We start from the raw sequence: 16,626 nt of genomic DNA on the forward strand, positions 1-16,626 counted from the left end.
CGCTTTTGTCCCTGCCCCCCTGTGGCCTTTCCTGCCTTGGTCTGTGTTCTTCTCCCCAGGGAAGGGATCTGTCCTCTGCGTCAACTGGGGTCCCAGAGCCAGCAGGGGTCTGAGTGGGGCAGGCTGGGGTTAGGGCTTAGAGGCCAGAAATGGAAGCTCCCATCCTGGCACCTGCCGTGTGCTGGGCTCTCTGCTGGGCACTTCACTGCACTGCCTGGCCACTCCCTCTCTCGCCTGGAGGCGGAGCCTGGGAGCAGCCTGTTTGCAGAGGAGAGCACGGGCCCCACAAGGCTGCCCAGGCCCCACTCCCACCTGGCTCTGCCCACCCCAAAGCCTGAGTCTGGAACCACGAGTGACTGTCACCCCTGCTTTGTCATGCAGTGGAGCATAACCGAGCCCTGGGCCACCAGGAACTCCACTGGAAGGAGTTCCGCTTTGACCTGACCCAGATCCCAGTCGGGGAGGAGGTCACAGCTGCCGAGTTCCGGATTTACAAGCTGCCCAGCACCCATCTGCTCAACAGGACCCTCCACATCAGCATGTTCGAGGTGGTCAGGGAGCAGTCCAACAGGTGCCTGCTCCTCACCCTGCCCCTGGTCAGGCCTCCCTCAGTGTGTCTGGCTCAGGTCTGGGGGGACATTTCCCAGAGGACAGAAGGGGAGCTTCCTGGGGAGCATGAGTCCCCTGGCACCACGGGGAAAGGCCCAGACTCAGTCCCGGTGTCCAGCCCCCTCCCAGCTATCCTGGGGTGGGACTTTGGACAGGTCACCGAGCTCCAGAGCCTCAGCTTCCCCGCTGCACACGGTACAGTAACACCTTCCTATGTCGGATATAGTGACATGATGCATATAAGGCGCCCAGGCCAAAGCCAGGCATGGCAGACGCCCACCAACGGTCCCCCGGGAGGGCCCTGGGCACACAAAGGCGGCTGTGCCGGCCCTCGGTTAATTGTTCTTTCGTGTCCACAGGGAGTCTGACTTGTTCTTTTTGGATCTTCAGACGCTCCGAGCTGAGGACGAGGGCTGGCTGGTGTTGGACGTGACAGCAGCCAGTGACCACTGGTCACTGAACCCTAACAAGGACCTGGGACTCCGCCTCTACGTGGAAACGGAGGATGGTAAGGCTCAGGGGTCCAGCAGTGAACCTTCTCCAGGGGGCTCCTTGGAGGCTGGCCACTGGGGTGATGATCCCCTCCCCACCTCGGAGGCCTGTGGGTGAAGGGGGTAAGATTCCCTGAGTGCGGGACATCCAGGGTCCCCCTGCCTGTGGGCGTTTCCCTCTGCTCCTCTGCAGAACCAACATTTGTTTTGCTAAGAGGGTCTGAGTCATTCATGGTTTCCCTCCCCAAACGGGTGGTTCCTTCACTCTGGGAGCAGCCTCTACAGTGGAAGCGTCAGGGCTGGGCTCTGCTGGAGGGATGTGGTTGCACCCTCAGGGCTGATCAGAGAGGCCTGGGTGTGATCCCAGCTCTGCAGCTTCCTAACTCGGTGGTCTTGGCAGGTTACTGACCTTCCCTGGCCTCAGGGTTCTCACCTGTAGAGGGAAGATTCACGCATTCATTCATTCACAGGTGTTTGCGGGAGCCTCCTTCATCCCAGGCGGTGGGGATAGAAAGGCTGAAGGTGGACACAAGTTTGGTGTGTTTGAGCTTTGGCCAGGAGCCATCATGGCTGCGGCAAGGAAGGCCAGGGAGGAGAGGAGGTGGACAGGTGGGCAGGGGGTTTCTGAGTTCAGTAAACCAGGCAAGGTGTTGGTTTTTTAGGGAAGCTTATTGTATTTAACAGCAACAGAGGATGACAGGGTCTCATTCAGCTTTTTAAAAAGAACCCTTGGGGACCTGCCCGTACAGGAGGTGCGGCGTCTCTCCCCGCTCCGTGTGGGCCACGCTTGGTGACTGGCTTCCCGAAGTACGGGATGGACGTGGTGGGAAGTAGCTTTACAGCAGAGAAACCTGCGCAGCGCCGCCTAGGCCAGGTGACCAGGGCCCACGTGATTAAGTCCTGTGGGTCCCCAGTGCCCTTGGTGCGATGGGGTAGGGAGGGCACTCCACCGGTGCCGTCCTCCTACAAAATCCACAGCCCCAGTCTTTCCCTGAGAAAAACATCAGACACACTGAAGAACATTCTACAGAATATCTGACAAGGACTTCTCAGAACGGTCAAGGTCATCAAAGCCAAGGAAACTCTGAAATTATAACAGCCCTGAGGTACCTTAGGAGTTGTAATGACTAAATGCCGTTCGGACCCTGGATGGGATCCTGGAAGAGAAAGAGACCACTGGGCAAAACTGATGAAATCCAAATAAATCCAGGTGTTACTTAATAATAAGATACAAGTTTTGGTTCATTCCTTGTGGCAAATGGACCATAGGACCTTAAGTGTAACATTTCCCAAAATATGGGAACTCTGTACAATATGTTCAGTTTTTCTGTAAATCTCAACTATTTTTTAAAAACCTTTACTTATTGTATATATAAAAGAAAGACCCCCTGACCTCGGGGGGAGAATGGACTGTGGGGGCGAAGCTTGAAGTCCCGAGAGGCGGCGAGAGCCCTGCGGTGTCCAGCCGAGAGCTGTGAGTGGCTGGTGGGGAGCCGGTGGAAATGGAGCCCTGTGGTGGAGGAATCAAGGACAATGTGGGTGAGCCAGTGGGTGTGTTAACGGTTCTTTTTCCCGGGAAAAAGACGGATAGGCTTGAGGTGGGAGATGAAGAGTTGTCCTTTTGGCAGCGATCTGAGAGCTCGGCTAGGCGTCCATATGGAAACGCATCCGGGACAGCTGGAGACACGTGTGGGAACCAGCGATGTTAGTGGGTGTCCAGCCATGGCACAAGGAAGGTAGCACTGCAGACGGAAGGGGACCGGCAGGGCCGAGCGTTCCCCGAGTGAATCCTCCCGGCTCCCTCCAGTCCGGGGCCAGGTCCCGCCGCCTTCCGTCCGTCGGGCCGGGAGGCCCGGGCCCCCTCGGAGCGCCGAGACCGAGGCCCGTGGCGGGGCACCAGCGGGCCGGCGCGCCACCTCCCGGCGCCCTCCCTGCTCTGTGACGCGCCCTGGCGCCTGCTGCGGCGACAGGCCCAGAGCCGGGGGCGGGAGCGCGAGCGGACGAGGCGGAGCCCAGGCTGCCGGCGGCGGCGCTCGGGCGCTGCGTCCCTGCCGCCGCTCGGGGCCGCGCCGGCCTAGGCATGTGTGGCGTGGCCAGCAGCGCTCGGGCCGCGCCAGGTCCTACAGAGACACGGGTGGAGGCCGTAAGGACGCCTCCGACGGCGCGGAGGCCGTGGTCGGGGCGCCGGGCCCCGCGGGTCCTCGAGAGCCTGACAGGGGCGCTGCTCGAGGCCCGCGCGAAGACCCCGGCCGCGGTCAGCAGCTGCGTCCGCCCGTTCGCGGGGCAGATCCCGCTGTGTGAGCCCAGGGCTCGGCGGGCGGCCTGGACCTGGAGCCGACTCCCCACGGCACCGTGGCCGAGCACATCTGCGCAGGCGGAGCCGGGTGCCCGCCTTCTGCAACCCAAGGCCTAGGGACCTATGTCTGCCCGTTTGGGCACCAGAATCCCTCTTCTGGCCAGCAACTACATCAGCCCAAACGTAATGTTCATCTTCACAGTGAAAATGGGATCCTGGGCTTGGGTCCATTCCCACTAAAAGACAAGGTGGACACAGATCTCATCAACGCAGGCAAGCAGAGAGTCAGCGTTCTTCCTAACAGTTGTTTTGTCTCCAGTGAAGATTTATTCAACATGATTCGAGGGGGATGCATGCACCTGACCTGCTTGGAGCCATACGGGTTTCCAAATACGGACACCTGGCCGACTAGATGATACCCAAGAGAAGGTGAAAGGCATGGTGGGTGGGTGATGGTATCCAGCACCAAGACCAGGGTGGTGGTCACCACGGAGCACAGCACCGAGGCCGCCAACCCCCAGTTCTGGAGAAATGCACGATGCCACTGATGGAATTGGTGCACGACAGCATCACCACCGAGGAGGCCGTGTCTGACGTGCACAGGAAGCAAGGACTGACCATGGAGGACATCGAAAAGAGCACTGGGTGTGGCCTCACCATCTCCCCTGATCCAGACCCGTGCAGCAGATCACAGCCAGACTCAGGGAGAAAACCTTGCTCACAGAGGGTGTGCTCATTTCAACCTCATAGGATTTCATCCTTATGAAGTTGGAATCACATTTATATATTTCATGAGCAGTCTGCTCAGTTTCTTCTGGCATCTCAGACATGCTACCATTGGAGAGACCTTGTCCTCTCAGGAGAGACATGAATGAAAAACCAAAGGAAAACCTGGGCATCGGTCTTGTACATGCTGTGCGTACTGAGAACAGTCTGCCATCACTGAGGATGCTGGATGCCCCCTCTGGCTGTTATTTCCAGTAAATTCTGTGCAGCTTGAGATGATCCCGTTGGAGGGATTTCAGTGAAGTGCCTTCCTCAGGAATCATGAAACATAGGGAAAAATGATGAGAGAGGGAATGACTCTGCCCAGACCCTCCCCCATTTTACAAGGACCATGAAAAACAGTCAAACGTAAATGTGAATTTGTGATAGGAGAAATGCTGTGCGAATGAAATGTTTTTCCCTTTGGCCCTTCTTTCTCTTCTGTGACCGTTCATTTTGTTGCTAAATCCTGTTTACCTGTAGCTATGCCTCCCCCTGCCCCCACGAATCTCCTCCTCATAGCTAAATAGGTGTCTCTAGAAGGAAAGCAGGATGGTCTAGGTGGGCCAGGGGACTGCTAAGAGGAGCAGCTGGAAGGGGAGAGACTGTGCTGCTATTCCACCAGGAAGTTTGCTGTTGGACTGTAAGTAACAGTCCATCCGCATATGGCCAAGGTTGTGGCTTATGATAGGAGTTCTAGAAACCTAGCCAATGGACTGAGGTGGGTTTCCTCGTCTTCACTTACGGTGTTCCTGCGTCATCCAGAGCAGACACTTAGACCCTTCCTCTCTGTTAGGGAGCCCCAAACCAGCCTCTCACTAATACTTCATTAAAATCCAAAGCGTTGTGAGGTATTTTATCCTAAATTAGTCTCATAGACGAAAAAGAAAGTGTGTGTTTGTGTGTGTGTGAGTGTCACTGGGGCCTGCCCCAGGAGGAAGGGCCCGATCCTGAAACAGAGATGGGAGAGGGTGCTTGCTGAGGGGACAGCCTTGGGGTGTAGGGGGAGCGGCCAGGGACCATGACCAGGTTGGGGGTGGAATGGATGTCGAGGAGTGGACAGAGGGCCTCCTTTTGGATGGAGGTGGACTAAAGGACCTGATCTGCCCTGGGCTATGGGAGTTTTCTAGCAGCAGCGTGGAGCAGACTGAGGCTCCCAGGGGCTGTGGTTAGAGGGCCGTTAAGACAGTAACAGAAGGAAAAGGGTTGAGTCCTCGTTCATGAGGGAGTAACCTATGGGACAAAGAAGACCTGGGCCACAGCTGGGATTCTCTCCTAGCGATTCAACCCAGCCTCCTGATTGTCCTTCAGCATGGCCCTAAGGTCACATCCGTGGCTGCAGGCTGAGGTGGGGCAGGGCTGCAGGGAAGGGTCAGGTGGCAGCCGGAGCAGGAGAAGCCTTGGGGGAGAGGGGAACATCCTGGTCTGGCACAGTCGGGAGAGGGTATGACCACCTGCCCCGGGACAGGAGAGGGAAGGTGAGCTGCCATGATGTGGGCCCTAATGGGGTAGGATAGACTCAGAGAAGTGGGGTGAGGTCTCATGGTGCCCCCCTGGCCCAGAGGCACAGCCTCCTCCACAGGGGCCTAAGGAGGAGGCCACTGTGTGGCCACACCTGGAGGCAGGGCTGCCCACCCCCTCCCTGCCAAAGGTACAGTTGGCCGTCACACACCTCAAGGCCAGGTCTCGGGTCAGGGACCCCAGGCCCCAGTGCTCCTTATGCTCCCAGCTCTGCCAGAACTGGCATCAGGGAGCCCTGCTCAAGGATGGGTGGGGCAAAAAGCAGAACCTGTTGGGGTTCTGGGCTCTGGCAGGAGGCCCGGGGGCTCCTTCCCAGGTGTTAGTCCCCTGTCGTCTCCCTCTGCCCCCAGCCAAGCCAGGCCTCTGCACAGTCTGCATGGGGACGGTAGGGACGTCTTGGCCCTGTTGCGCTTGCTCTGGGGCCTTGAAGAGTTGCTGTGTCTCTGGGCCTTAGTTGTGCTTCTGTAAAATAAGAACCTTGGGTTAGCTGCTTCCAAGGATCCTCAGTCAGGTCACCTGGCCTGTAAAGCCTTCCAAACGGCTTCCTAGCGCCCAACCCCAGCCTTGCTCTGTGGAGCTCTTTGGCAACTTGTCGGTAAAGATCTACTTTGTTACTCCCTCTGCACAAAGGGCAGCCCAATCAGATCCTTGATCAGAAAAAAGCAGGCTGGGGGCACTGACTGGTCTCCCTGGCCCCTCAGTGGACAGAGCTCTCCAGGGAATAGGGACAGGGCAGCTGCACACCCAGGCCTAGAAGGCCACCCCCATGTGTCAGCTGCACTCCGGTGCCATCTGACAGCCACCCACCCACTGCCATCCCCTCCAGTGCCTCCCCTTGTGGCCTCACTGGCCTCGTCCCTCTGCTCCCAGGGCTTGTGTGCACCTCACAGCTCCGCGTCTTCCTGGTTCCGCAGCATCTTCACAGTTCCACTGTGAACTCGTGACTGACTCGCCATGATCCAAACTCTTCCAAATGGCTTCTGTTGGGGCATCAGCCCCTGCAGCTGACAACCTCCACGGCAGGATCATTCCTCAGTGGGGCCTCTAATGGGCCCAGCATGTTCCTGTGCGGCAGGTGATGTCATAGGTCAAAGGTCAGTGTCTGGATTGATTAGATGTTCATTCAACTATGGCCCATGGACATGGGTCTAAAGCACAGCTGTTTAAGGGCTGACCTTTGAGCAGGACTGTGGGTGGGGCAGGCAACGCCTTTGACATTTAGTGTATGACAGAGAATCACATTAACTGGGCAAGAGCACGTGCTCCAGAATTAGACCGCAGTGGGCTGAGCCCTGGCTCTGGGGCTTTGCTCAGACGTCTCCACCCCGCTGAGCCTGGTGTCCCGACTGTGGGCATCAGGGACAGTCAGCACCCTGCCCTTGGCCAGTGCTCAGCAGGGCAAGTGCTCGCTAAGTCCTGGCAGCTGCTGGGTGTCATACATCCCACAGTGACATCCTCAGAAGTATGGACAGAAGCTCAAACCCAGGCCTCGGTGGGAATGCTGGTTCTGAGAGTCCCTGTAGTGTGACTCTGATTTCTCAGTGAAGTATGAGGTAGAGTAACGGTAAAGACAAACGGGGTCATCAATGCAAAATGACTTTGCAACCTGTAAAATGCCTCCCTAATGGCAGTGTTCCCGGTGATCACTAAGAGTGACCCTGGGGGGCACCAGGCCCTCTTCCCCACCGTCTCCCTCACACCTGCCTGCTGGGACCGCAGCAGGACCTGGGCTCTGGGCTCCGGAGGACACCCAGGACAGTGGGACCCCTCCAGCCCTTACCTGCCATGCTCCTGGGCCTGCCGAGAGCCCGGCAGAGAGGGCCCTGCAGTGTCCACGTGCAGGGCCTCCACCCATGGGTGACCGCTGTCTCTCCTTCCTCTGTCTCAGGGCGCAGCGTGGACCCTGGCCTGGCTGGTCTGCTGGGGCGACAAGCACCGCGCTCCAAACAGCCTTTCATGGTCACCTTTTTCAGGGTGGGCCCCAGCCCCGTGCGAGCCCCTCGGGCGGCGAGGCCCCTGAAGAGGAGGCCGCCAAAGAAAACCAACGAGCTGCCGCACCCACACAAACTCCCCGGGATCTTTGGTGAGGCCCGGGGCTGGCGCCGAGGCGGTCTTTTGGTGAGAACCAAGTGGTGGCCACACAAGCCTTTAGGGTCTCAGTAGGGTTCAAGCCGATGGTCTCCCCCGGCCACCTTCCTGACACAACCCCCGAGAGGACCGGCCCCGCACTCCCCCTCTCAGGCCCCTGAGCGTCTGCCCCCTCGGCCCCTGCCCCTGGGAGTACCCGCTCTGTCCTCCCCTGGCCCACCAGGCCTTCCCTCAGAAGACCTGTCAGAACAGGTGCCCTTCCTCCAGGCAGCGCCCCCCCTGCAGCCCTCGGTTCATCCCTGGGGAGCCCTGCAGGGTCCACGCTTCCTTACGGGAGGGTCTCCGCCTGAGGCTGAGCCCCTCAGAATCGGGGATGGGCCCGACCCGACCAGCAGCCTCCTTCCCTTCACGGGGTGTCACAGGAACCTGGGGAGAGGGGGTGGCAGGAGAGGTGTCCCTGCAGTAAGGGAGGAGGGGCCACTGCTGGTGAGGTTTCCCTGGACTGTGACTGGGGCCTCCGGAGGCCCGCAGATGAAAGTCAGAGCCATCTGGGCTGAACGTGGGGTTACTCCGTGGCCCTTGGGAGCCCTCGAAGGTTCTCGAGCTGGGTCACGGCACCAGCAGAGCTCCCAGATGGGCTTTGTGAGACCAGATAGTGTTGTTTCTCGTCACTCATTTTATTCAACAAATGTGCCCATCAGGGTGGCCCCTGCCCGGGAGCTCCCCATGGGAGCTGCACAGAGCAGGAGCCCCAGAAAAGACCTTGCATGTGTCCCCTGCAGATGACGTCCACGGCTCTGATGGCCAGCACGTGTGCCGTCGGCACAAGCTCTATGTCAGCTTCCAGGACCTCGGCTGGCTGGTAATTTCTGACTCTCCTTCTTTCTTAAATGACAATCTGCACCTGACCATCCTAAGTGTATCTCCAGGAGGAGGGAGAAGTATGGGTGATTTTCATTTCTTTATGTATTTCCTTCTGTGTTTTCCCTGTTTCCTGAAGAGAGAATGTGCTACTTTTATAGTGAGAAGGGGTTTTTTGGTAACAAACATGAAAATGGAGATCCTGAATCCTCAGCCATAACATGTCAGAGCCCCAACAGGGAAACCAAGGACGGCCGGCTCCCCTGCACTTGCTGTCCTGTGCGCCGCGGGAGCCGAGGGCAATGGGAGCAGTTGGGGGAGGACAACACCCAGGGTGATGGCCTGGGCAGGGGACAGAGCGGGGTTGGGCCCTGTGCTGAGCGGCTCGGTGTGGGTGCCGGGCCTCTGTGGGGAGGCTGCTGAGCCCTGAGGCCGAGGAGTCAAGGACAGCCTGGTCCCGTGCCAGGTGCTGCACCTGGGGGCTCGAGGGGCACCGGGGTGGGACTCACCTTCTCCCCTTTTCCGCCAGGACTGGGTCATCGCCCCCCAGGGCTACTCAGCCTATTACTGTGATGGGGAGTGCTCCTTCCCGCTGGACTCCTGCATGAATGCCACCAACCACGCCATCCTGCAGTCCCTGGTCAGTACCTGCCCCTCTGTGGGGCCCTGGGGGAGTCGCTCCTGCAGCAGCAGGTGAATGGGTGCACCTGCTCGTGTCTCAGGCAGCTTCATGTGTGTGGAACTTTCCTGCACGTGTAGTGTCCTTTCCACACCACATGGAAGCTGGTCGCCATGTGGCCACACTGTACACCTAGATGCCCACACACCTGGCCATGCGCACACCTAGCTCACACCCCTGCTGGTGCACACGTACACTTCTGTGCCCTCCACACATACACAGGGGACACCCGTGTACATACTGTGGGTACCAGACTGAGAAAGGCCTGCCTGCCTGACAGCAGAGCACGGGGCAGACATAGTAGCCCATGTCCCACATGGGTGCTGTGCATGCGCACGCCCACCTCCCCTGGCATGTGCAGAGTCCCCGTGCGCCCTGGGTGCTGAGGGGCTCTTGTCTAGCGGTGGCTCATTCTCCAGGCGCCTTCCAGCTGTTACCTCCACAGACCGTGCGGCTTTGGCCTCCCTGCATCTGGGGAAACGTTAATGCCAAAGTGCGGGTTATGGGAGCAGTGCTCTGCAGCCGCGTATTGCTGAGCTTTTTGAATGTTTGTTGACTCGGTGGCTGAGACTTCTTTCTAGAACGTTGACCTAGGTCCTAGTCCCTAGTGTGCCGAGCCTTGTCTCTCTCCAGAGCTTGTTTAAAGGCAATGCCTTTGGGTGGGAGGAAATGAACTAACAAAGGGACCTCTGACCCTGTGATACCACCTTTCTCATCAGTGGAGTGGGATTTGCTGCCTTGGGAGCAGTGACCTTGGAGAAGCTGGGGGGTGGTAAGGTGTGTGGCTCCCAGGCCTGCCCTTTCTGCACGTTCTTCTCACAGCCTCTGGGGGGCGTTGGCGACACCCCTGCCCCTCCCAGGTCTCCCTGCCCCCAGGTGAGCAAAGGAAAGGCCAGGAGGGGCTCTGTGAGGAGGGAAGGTGGGGCTCAGGTCTGCAGGGAGGTGTGGCTGGCATGGAGCACAGGAGGGGAGGAGATGGCAGTAGGTGGCAGGGGCTGGCTCACACAGGGCCTTGGGGGCTCTGTAAGGGTCAGGCGGTGGATTTAATCCCGAGCAAACCGAGAACCCAGTGGGGGGTTTCAGAGCCTCATGCTGACGTGCTCTCAGGAAGCACCTGTCTGGTGCCGAGGGCAGATGGGGTCAAGGGCAGAGGAAGCAGGAGCCAGTGTGGAGGCTGCAGGGTCACTGACAAGAGCACCAGGCGGCTGGTGTGGACGGGGGCAGCTAGAGTGGAGGGGAGGAATCCAGGGGCCTCGGGGTTGAGGGAGAGGAAGGACCCCCTTCCTGAGGATGGGCAGGAGCCTTGTGGGGGCAGGTGTGCTGGGTGGGGGAAGGGCTGGTGGGATCAGTTCTGCTTCAGGGGCCAAGTGTGAGGCCCTGTTAGGCCCCAGGTGGCCAAGTTGGGCAGGCAGCCGGATGCCCAAGTCTGGAGCACAGAGGAGGGGGCCAAGCTGAAGCTCTGAACTTGAGATATGTGGCTCCTGGGTGGCCTTGGAGTTCTGAGAACAGATGAGATTCTCTGGAGAGTGGACGCAGCAGAGGCAGGCCTCCTGTGTGGGGAGGCCCAGGGAGGAAGAGAACCCCCTGAGAGGCCAGGGGAGGGTTGGAGGACAGGGTGTTCTGGGGGCCCAGAGGAGGAAGTGGGTCCCTCAAAGCCCCCCCTCTGGGCAATCTCCACACAGCAGCCAGGGGGTCTCACTAAAGGACTCCTGACCACCTTGTTTCAGCAAAGAAACTTCTCACTCCTTCCCATCATCCTGAGAGGCAGGCCTGAGCCCATGGCTGGGGCCTCGTCAGCCACCCTGCCAACATGACAGCATCACCAGCACCCATGCCTGCACACGTGGGGTCAGGACGTGCGTTTCCCACCCCCTTGCCTTTGCACTTGCTGTTCCCTCTACTGGGAGGGCCTCCTGGTGACCCTGGGCCTCGCCCCTCGCACTCACACTGCTCCTCACCTCTGTGGTCCTTCCCTGCCACGGGCCATTCAGGCTCACCTTCCAGGCCTGCAGGCCTGCTGTGAGGGATGCACTGCTCCCACGGGTCCTGACTATCTTCTGCACTGTCCCCAGCTCTTCCCTCCCTACCCTCCTTGGCTGTGAGACTGGGACCATCTTGGGACACTTCTGTGCCCCCCATCCTGGCAGGGCTGGCACAAGGCACGTGTCCAGTAAGTTTGTGTTGGAAATGAGAAAGAACAGTACCATCATACCCACTGGCCAGAGAAATGAGGCTCAGGGGTGGGGCCTACGCACAACATGTAGCCAGCGAGCAATAGGGCCTCTGCCTTGGTCTCCCAGTGGCTCAGAACCAAGTGAATGGAATGGCACATGACTCCACAGGCCAATCTGTTTGGTGCCAGATGGAATAAAAGCCTGCTGCTTTTTGTCACTCATCTGGTGGAGCTGTGGTCTAGGGCAGTCACAGAATGGCAGCACCCCCATGGTGCCCAGCTTCTCTCCAGCGTCCCAACTCAGCAGAGGCCCTCTGGTTTCCAGCCCTTAGAGCCCCATGGCTGGTGCAGGCGGGCAGCGTTGCCTGGTTTCTTTCACGTGGGCCTGACTGCCACGCCAGCCACAGAGGTGGGACATTGGGAGCAGCGGCACCCACCTCCCAGTCGGGCTGCATCCCCTGGGAGGCCACTGGGCCCCAGGGCAGCTCAGTGCCTGGCTGCCAGTCCTCCCAGCAGGCTGGCTCAGAGATGGGGCTTCTGGGACAGGCTGGGCAGTGGGTATGTGGGCCACGCTTCCAGCTGGGCTCCCCAGTCAGGCAGCTGCATCCTGGTCCTGCTTCATGGCCTCAATGAGGGTTAAGAGGCTTTATGGCCCCAGTAGGTGGATGGAAGCAAGTCCCCTTTCCTCTCCTGCCTCCTGATGATAGCTCAGGGCCACCTCCAGGGCCGTCTGCCCGGGGCCCTGACTTGGAGTCCAGCAGAGACACCACTCATCCTGCCAAGCCTCAGGAGAAATATTTTTAGGGAGGCTGGAAATAGCCTCGTCCATCAGGCTGGTTATGGTGGGTGAAGCTGTCTGGGAGGAAGGGAGCAGGCCCACTGCCCTAGGTCCTAGTTCTGCCACCCTGCCAGGAAGCTGGGTAACTCTGGGCACGTCACATGGCCTCTGTGCCCTCGGCCTTCGTCTGTACGTGCCTTAGAGGTCATCAGAGGGGTGAAAAGTGCTTTGGGTATTAACAGCGTTGAACACCCTGGGGTGAACCTAGAATTCCAGGCTCTATCCAGGTGTTCATGAACATCCACCGGCTCACAGTCTGGAGAGGCAGACAGACCATAAAGAGCTAATGCGGACAAGACACGATCAGGGACGTTACAGATGGGCAGGGACCCCAGAGGGCCAGTGCTGCAGGCGTCAGGCACAGGGACTGGGCTCCAGGCGCGCTGTGTGCTGGGGACCAGCAGGTTCATGGGTCTAAGGGGGTGGGTGTGGCAGGGCGCAGGCAGGCGTCCAGGATGTGGCCTGAGGCAGAGGGTCAGGGAAGGGGTGCAGGAGGGCGGGCCGGGGCAGACTGACTTAGCTCTGCCCTGCTGCAGGCCAGGAACGGAGCAGGGGAGGGCCAGCAGCTGTGACCCCAGGGCCAGGCCGGGAGGGTCCTGGGAGAAGGGCGCCGAGCTCATGCCTCTGCCTGCTGTCTCCTCCGTGGCCAGGTGCACCTGATGAAGCCAGACGCAGTCCCCAAGGCATGCTGCGCACCCACCAAGCTGAGCGCCACCTCCGTGCTGTACTATGACAGCAGCAACAACGTCATCCTGCGCAAGCACCGCAACATGGTGGTCAGGGCCTGTGGCTGCCACTGAGCCACCCTGGGCCACTGCAGTGCCGTGCCGGCACCCGGCCCCTCCGGAGGCCGGAAACCCTCAAGTGCCATCATAGCTGGGTGGGGCAGCAGGGAGGGCCCTCGCATCCCTGTCCACATCCCCTCCGTTTGTGGTGGACTGTCCCAACCAACCATGGTGGGCCCGGCACACACAGGCCACCTCAGAGGACAGTCTACAAGTCAGCCACAAGTCCTATCTTAGGAGCTGTCGTCGGCCATTCCTGCCCTAGACTGGCCAACCCGGGGGAGTACAAGGAGCAGCCAGGGCATGAGGCTGTCTGGGTGGACTCTGAAACCCTCACCACAGGATTTGATGTGGGAGCAGGGTCTGCCCCTGCCCAGGCACAGCGCCGGGCATTTCCAGTGTAGATATGCACATGCCTGGCTGCAGGGTATTCCTGGGTTCCTCACTTGGCCCACTGATAGTTAGCAGGTTAGGAAAAGAACAAGCTGCATGGGCCTCAGGCTAAGGCTGAACTGATGGGGACGTTAATGGTATGTGTCTTCCCTTGCCTGGGCCTGCCCTCCTCCTGACTGGGGAAGAGTGTGACCCCTGGAGAAGTAAAGGACTTTGGGGACTTCAGTTCCCTCCACCGCCTCTATGTGGGGCTCAGCATGAGACAGTTAACTCTTAGCAGAAGGACAAGGGCTATAGTGGGTGTCAGGCCTGCAAACAACAGTCCAGACAAGTCCCCTTTTTGATTCAGGCTTCACTGTCCCTGTACCCTTGCTCATGGCCACCCTGGGGACTTCCTCCATGGAATCTGGACAAGGCCTCAAGACCCTTAGCACATAAACCCAGACAGCCACCAGCCACTCAGTTGAAATGAACTCGGTTTCCCCCTCCTCCATGCTAAGAAGCAATCCACTCCACCCAGAGCATGATGCCTGGGCCACCTCTGGCCAGGCGTGGGGCAATGGTGCACACTGCCAGTATCTGTTAGAACAGAGGAGTTAAGAACAGGCTGCTGCTCACCAGCCTGTGTCACCCCATGTGCCCAGGAACCCTGTCCTGTTTTTCAGAGCCTGTGAGTCAAAGAAAAGGCCCCTGTCCCAGTGGAGTGACAGGCAGTAATTAGGCTGACCTGGGTGGGGGGCCCCGGAAACCACTGTCCTCCTTGGAGCAGCCACCGCCGGTAGCTGGAGTGTTTATTTGATTTGACTTGCTAAGCCTGTAATTAACCTGCTGAGGCAGACACGGTCCAGCTGCCTGAACCCTGAAATACTGTGTCATTAAAAGCAGATGCTGGTCCAGCCTCAACCCATGGGCACAGCCCAGCTGAGGTGGAGCAACATGTGCCTGAGGATTCACATCTCTGGAATTCACTCTGCTCCTTGAGGAGGGGTCCCAGGAGAGCAGGTCTGGCAGCAGCAGGCAGGGGGAGAGGCTGGGGCCTCACTGTGGGACAGCAGCCCCTCCCCACGTACAGAGGGCAGGCGGGCCCTGTCTGGAAAGTGGCATGTTTCCCATTGCCTGGGGCTTTGAGCTCCGGTTGGCAGGGATTGAGCCAGGCAGTGGCTGGCATGCCAGGAGACCCCCTTATTATTCTCATTCCAGCTCAGTCACTGACCTACTTGGTGTCCAGAAAAGTCCCCTTCTTGATTCAGGCTTCAGTTTCCCATTTGTGCCATGAAGACACAAAACCCCATCTCTAAAGGCCCTTTCAGACAGAGAATCTGCTTGCCCCCTGCCCCTCTCCTCTCTCACAGCCCAGACGCAGCCCACATGCCCAGCGGCCACAGGACTGCAACCTGCCATTCCAGGCCATTCACTTAACAGCTCTCTCCTCCCAGGAACTACAGCAGTAGAGACTTGGCAACTCTTGAAAAATGTCAATGTTTGGTCTCTTCAATGACTAGCACCTTACCCAACATGCTCTGGGGGTACAGGAAGCTTGTGAAACGAATGTTTTGCAGATGCAGACTGCCTTGCCCACCAGGTGTGCTGGGCAGGAACATGCATCGTGGTATGACTCCCTTTCCCTGCAGTAAAGCCAGAAGTTCGGCAATCACGGCCTTTCTGACAGACTTCAAGCGCCTTCAGCCATCCAGAGCACCACCAAATGAAATCAAATAGATTTCCTTCTTTCGGAGAAGGGAGAGAATTACGGACACAAAGTTGCTGAGGGGGCAGTGTTCGGTTACCAAAGCCATCTTGTTTATCTGGTTGCCACTGTCAGCCCAGGGAACACAAGGCCCCACACTAGGAGCATAAATACGGGTGGTCACAGCAGGCCTGCGGCCCTCCAGGGTGAGGCCTTGCCACCCCACATCTTCACAACTGCTACCCAGCTCAGGCCCCCAATGAGCGCATCAGGCAAAGCCTGTTCCTTTGTGTCCCAAGGCAGGGAAGTGGGCAACATGCTTCAGGAAATTCCCAACAATTTCACAAGAGAAGAGGCTGTGCACGGGAGGTGGGTTTTGGAGTCAGGGAACCTAGCACCAAATGCTGGCTCTGCCTCTTGTGAATCCGACCATACTGCGTGACCTCTGACGTAGAAGCCCTGCCCCTATGGATGAGGTGTTGCTTCTGCTCTTGGAAGGCCATCTTGGGGACCAGGTCTGTCCGCAGAGCACTCAGCTCCATGCCTGCCAATGTGTGCTGAATGAGTAGCATCTATTAGGGATCCTATTTTAAATGAAATGTGCAACTTTGGGCCTCCCCATGTGCCTTCCTGTTGAAACTACTCCTCCAGGATGTGCCCAGGAGGCATTACTGTATTCCTTCAAAGCTGTGCTTTTCCCCCAAATCTAAGCTTGGTAATGCTGGGATGAGGCACGGACTTCCGCCATCCTCTGCCTGTGGGAGGAGCCAGCAGTGACCTGCAGTGGCCGGCCTGGGCCTCTGCTGAGGACATGGCAGCATTTCGCCCCCACCCCCTCCAGAGGTCCTGCCTGCTTCACAGGAAGCTGAAGGGAGAAACCTGGGTTTCTCTTCTTACTGGGAAGCCTTGAGCAAGCATTTGGCTCCCTTTCTAAAAAATATTTCCCTCACTTAAGAAAATATGACACATGTGCCAGGGAAATTCTTGAAAATAAAAAACAAAATATAAACACAGATAATCCCACCACACAGAGACAGCTATTCCAGTCTTTTTCCTTGGCACATACATATTTGTCTTTACATATATATATAATATATGGATATTTTACAAAGTTAGAATCATACCTCACATACTGCTTGGTGATGTGATTTAATCTATGATATATTTTGAAAATCTGTTATGAAATATCCCATGAAAACATAATTTGTAAGCATTCCCTCCTTTGACTTCTGCTCTAGCTTGGTCACTTGCCAACCAGATCTCACCATTCCTCCCTTAGCGGTGGGTGTGGGCCCCCTTGGCCCTTCCATCTGGAGCCCTGCTCTTGCTCCGGGAAGGCGGGCAACCAGCTCAGGCCAGTCAACACCTGCCACCAGGCTGGCTGTTAGCCCAGCATCTCTGGATCTGGCACCTCACCTCTGAGGCTCAGGCCAAAACCTG

General features: G+C 58.3%; 1 protein-coding gene across 1 annotated transcript in view; it reads left to right on the forward strand.

Moving 5' to 3' along the window:
• Positions 1 to 16,389, forward strand: part of BMP8A (bone morphogenetic protein 8a) — a 29,019-nt gene extending 12,630 nt beyond the window's left edge. Inside the window, exons 2-7 of the mRNA XM_036876593.2 lie at positions 382 to 571; positions 969 to 1,117; positions 7,571 to 7,765; positions 8,553 to 8,632; positions 9,161 to 9,271; positions 12,972 to 16,389. Coding sequence (XP_036732488.2) covers positions 382 to 571; positions 969 to 1,117; positions 7,571 to 7,765; positions 8,553 to 8,632; positions 9,161 to 9,271; positions 12,972 to 13,121 — 875 coding nt within the window. The 3' untranslated portion in view covers positions 13,122 to 16,389. The remainder of the gene's footprint in view (positions 1 to 381; positions 572 to 968; positions 1,118 to 7,570; positions 7,766 to 8,552; positions 8,633 to 9,160; positions 9,272 to 12,971) is intronic.
• The last annotated feature ends 237 nt before the right edge of the window (positions 16,390 to 16,626 follow it).

Source organism: Manis pentadactyla, chromosome 4, assembly GCF_030020395.1.
Source record: "Manis pentadactyla isolate mManPen7 chromosome 4, mManPen7.hap1, whole genome shotgun sequence".
NCBI classification, from domain to species: Eukaryota; Metazoa; Chordata; class Mammalia; order Pholidota; family Manidae; genus Manis; species Manis pentadactyla.